The 2913-nt window shown below is 43.5% G+C and overlaps 1 protein-coding gene across 1 annotated transcript in view; it reads left to right on the top strand.

Moving 5' to 3' along the window:
* LOC109534147 (mannosylglucosyl-3-phosphoglycerate phosphatase) overlaps positions 1-2913 on the top strand; it is a gene marked incomplete in the record, with an annotated part of 7543 nt that overhangs the window by 2064 nt on the left and 2566 nt on the right. The window contains 3 exon segments of the mRNA XM_048667828.1: positions 2117-2345; positions 2397-2483; positions 2540-2805. Of these exon segments, the coding sequence (XP_048523785.1) occupies positions 2117-2345; positions 2397-2483; positions 2540-2805 (582 nt within the window).

The raw sequence follows: 2913 nt of genomic DNA, 5'->3' as shown, positions 1-2913 counted from the left end.
GAATCCAAAAATGCAATAATATACAGGACATTCCATTTAAAAAAAACGCAACTTTGATACCTTTAGAGCTCTTGGGACACCCTGTACATTACAAAAATATTTTTAAAATGTGCGCTCGGTAGGCGTCGGACAATTCGTAAAATAATACTTTTTAAACATCAAACGGTTTAGCCGCAAACTTTCGTGCCGTATAGCGTGAATAACCCTGTATATATACGAGTTATCGGAGTGAAAATTTCGAAAATTTCATGAATGAATGTCGTAGGTTATCTGTGACTAAACAAAATCAACACAGAACATAATGCATAGCAATGCAATATTGCACACTCCAAATAAACCCATTATAATGGGGATTACCCAAGAACTTATGGTCAAATTGAACTAATGGTCAAATATACAGTATTACAGGATAAATTATCAAACACAAACATAGAAAAAATGGAAGACGAATACTGCACAGACGAAGAAGAACTAAGCAAGGAAACGGAATGGATTCGGGTCAGGAATGCAAAAAAGAGAAAAGCAAGCACTTCCCCAAAAGAACCGGTGCAACGTAACATCATAAAAAAACACTCTACAACAGCAGCAAAACAATACAGAAAAGAAACCTCCACCAGTAATTATCAGCAAAACTGATAATTACAATGGCTTAACTGACGATTTGGTGAAAAGTCAAATAAAGTTCCAGACAAGCATGCTTGCTGGAGAAAAGAAAAAAATAAACGTCAATGACGCAAGCGACTATAGGAATTTAACAACTGTAGTCAAAAATATGAATCTTGAATGGCATTCTTTTCAAGACAAACAGTCTAGACCAATCAAAGCGGTGGTTAGAAATTTACACCACACCTGCAAAATAGAAGATATCACTGGATTAAAAATATTGGATGTGTACCAGCTTTTGAGAAGCAAAGACAAAACTCTGTTAAAATGCCATAATATACAGGACATTCCATTTAAAAAAACGCAACGTTGATACCTTTAGAGCTCTTGGGCACCCTGTACATTACAAAAATATTTTTAAAATGTGCGCTCGGTAGGCGTCGGACAATTCATAAAATAATACTTTTCAAAAATCAAACGGTTTAGCCGCAAACTTCCGTGCCGTATAGCGTGAATAACCCTGAATATGTCGCGTAAAGATCTCAACGGTAATTCAACTAGATTCTAGATGAACATGCAGAGAACAGCGCTCAAATGGATTATCCGCTTCTGATCGGTTTATGCGGTCAACGCTGCCCACTGTTTAAGGAGCACCTGTTCCTTCAATGGTCTAGTTCATTAGCATCGACCCACCCACTAGTGGGAACTTCCTTTCTAGGTCGGCCTACCCAAAAAGGGAAATTTTTGGTCACCGCCCAACTCTCTTGAATTCCAAGTGACCATCGCCCCGATAAGGCGAGCGCACGTCTTAGTGGCTATTTTCGACCAGTTTACACTTGGTCTTTGGTAGTGTTCTTGTGTCTTGCATACCACTTGGTTTTTTTTTCGTGCATATTCCTTGAGGTGAGTGCGAATCGACTTGAAAATGTATCCAAGTGGCTGCTGGCGTGGAACCAACCGGCGAATCTATTTTCAGTGCCACTTTACACGCTGGACCCTCACACATATTTTATTTATGCCATTGTCCCCCTTTCGCGATTAACGGGACATTAAGAAGCCAGGTCGTTAAGAGCGCCAACATTTGGCACAGATTCTGCCTCAAATGCCGATAGAGATGCACAGGGGACTCAGGAAGCAATCCAGATATGGACAAGCGCTCTTAAAATTTGGCACAATTTGGTGGGTCAGCAACATCCAGGCCAATTAACTGCTTCATTTTTCCCATGCCTAAGCGGCGCACTTTGCTGAATGTTGTGCGAGGTCTGCGAAACAGTATCAGTGTTTCTTTTTTGTGGGTTTCACACGAATATTCCGTATATCCAAACGTTGCGAAAAAAGCGACTGTTATTGGAAAGAATCTGATTAGCCGATATACGCGGTGGATCCACTGATTGATTGGAGAATCCCCGGTGAGGAACCGAGCATCTTCTGGAAAGTTGCGTGTTGGACGAGATGCTCATCGCCCTGTATATGTCTGGGATATGTGGGAGTAACACTTTTCTTGGGTTCACAGGCGTCTTTGGATGTGCGAGCAGCAGGTCGTCGAGCAGTGAACACATTGGCCAGCTCCAAAATGTCCGATAGTCTGGTTATTCTTCACTACAACGACGTCTACAATGTAGAGGCGCGCCAAGGGCCGGAACCAATTGGAGGCGCCGCCCGGTTCTGCACCGCCATCAAAAGCCTGGAGGCCCTCAACCCTCTGGTGCTGTTCAGTGGCGACGCCTTCTCTCCCAGTATGCGTAAGTCTTTCCAGATAATTCATGGTGCAGATTGCAATGTTCCGTTTCCAGTAAGCACCTTCACCAAGGGCGAGCACATGGTTCCAGTGCTGAACGAAATCGGTACTCATTGCGCAGTGTTGGGCAACCATGACTTTGGTAATCAATAAAATTGGCGCAAGACAAAAGTATCCTCCAATCCGGTTGTTTTCCAGATCACGGCTTGGAGATGCTGAGCAAGTGGGTGGAGCAATCCAACTTTCCCTGGCTCATGTCCAACGTGGTGGACAATGAGACGGGCCGCCCGTTGGGGGAGGGGCGCATCACTCACGTGGTCAATTGGGGAGGGCGTCGCATCGGCTTGGTGGGCTTGGTGGAGAAGGAATGGCTGGACACCTTGGCCACCATCAATCCGGAAGAAGTCACCTTTTTGGACTTTGTCGAGGCTGGCCAGAAGCTAGCGGCCCAATTGAAGCAAGAGGTAAATCCAGCTTCCCAGATAGCACACAAATATTACAGTAATATTTTTTGCAATATTTAATATAGGTTGAAGCGACAGATTCTTGAATATTATAACAATATTTCTTTG

This window comes from Dendroctonus ponderosae, unplaced genomic scaffold (assembly GCF_020466585.1).
Source record: "Dendroctonus ponderosae isolate FM_Combo_2020 unplaced genomic scaffold, Dpon_F_20191213v2 Dpon_F_20191213_6, whole genome shotgun sequence".
Taxonomy (NCBI): domain Eukaryota; kingdom Metazoa; phylum Arthropoda; class Insecta; order Coleoptera; family Curculionidae; genus Dendroctonus; species Dendroctonus ponderosae.
The sequence above is the reverse complement of the archived record's forward strand: the minus strand, read 5'-3'. Positions and strand labels throughout refer to the sequence as shown.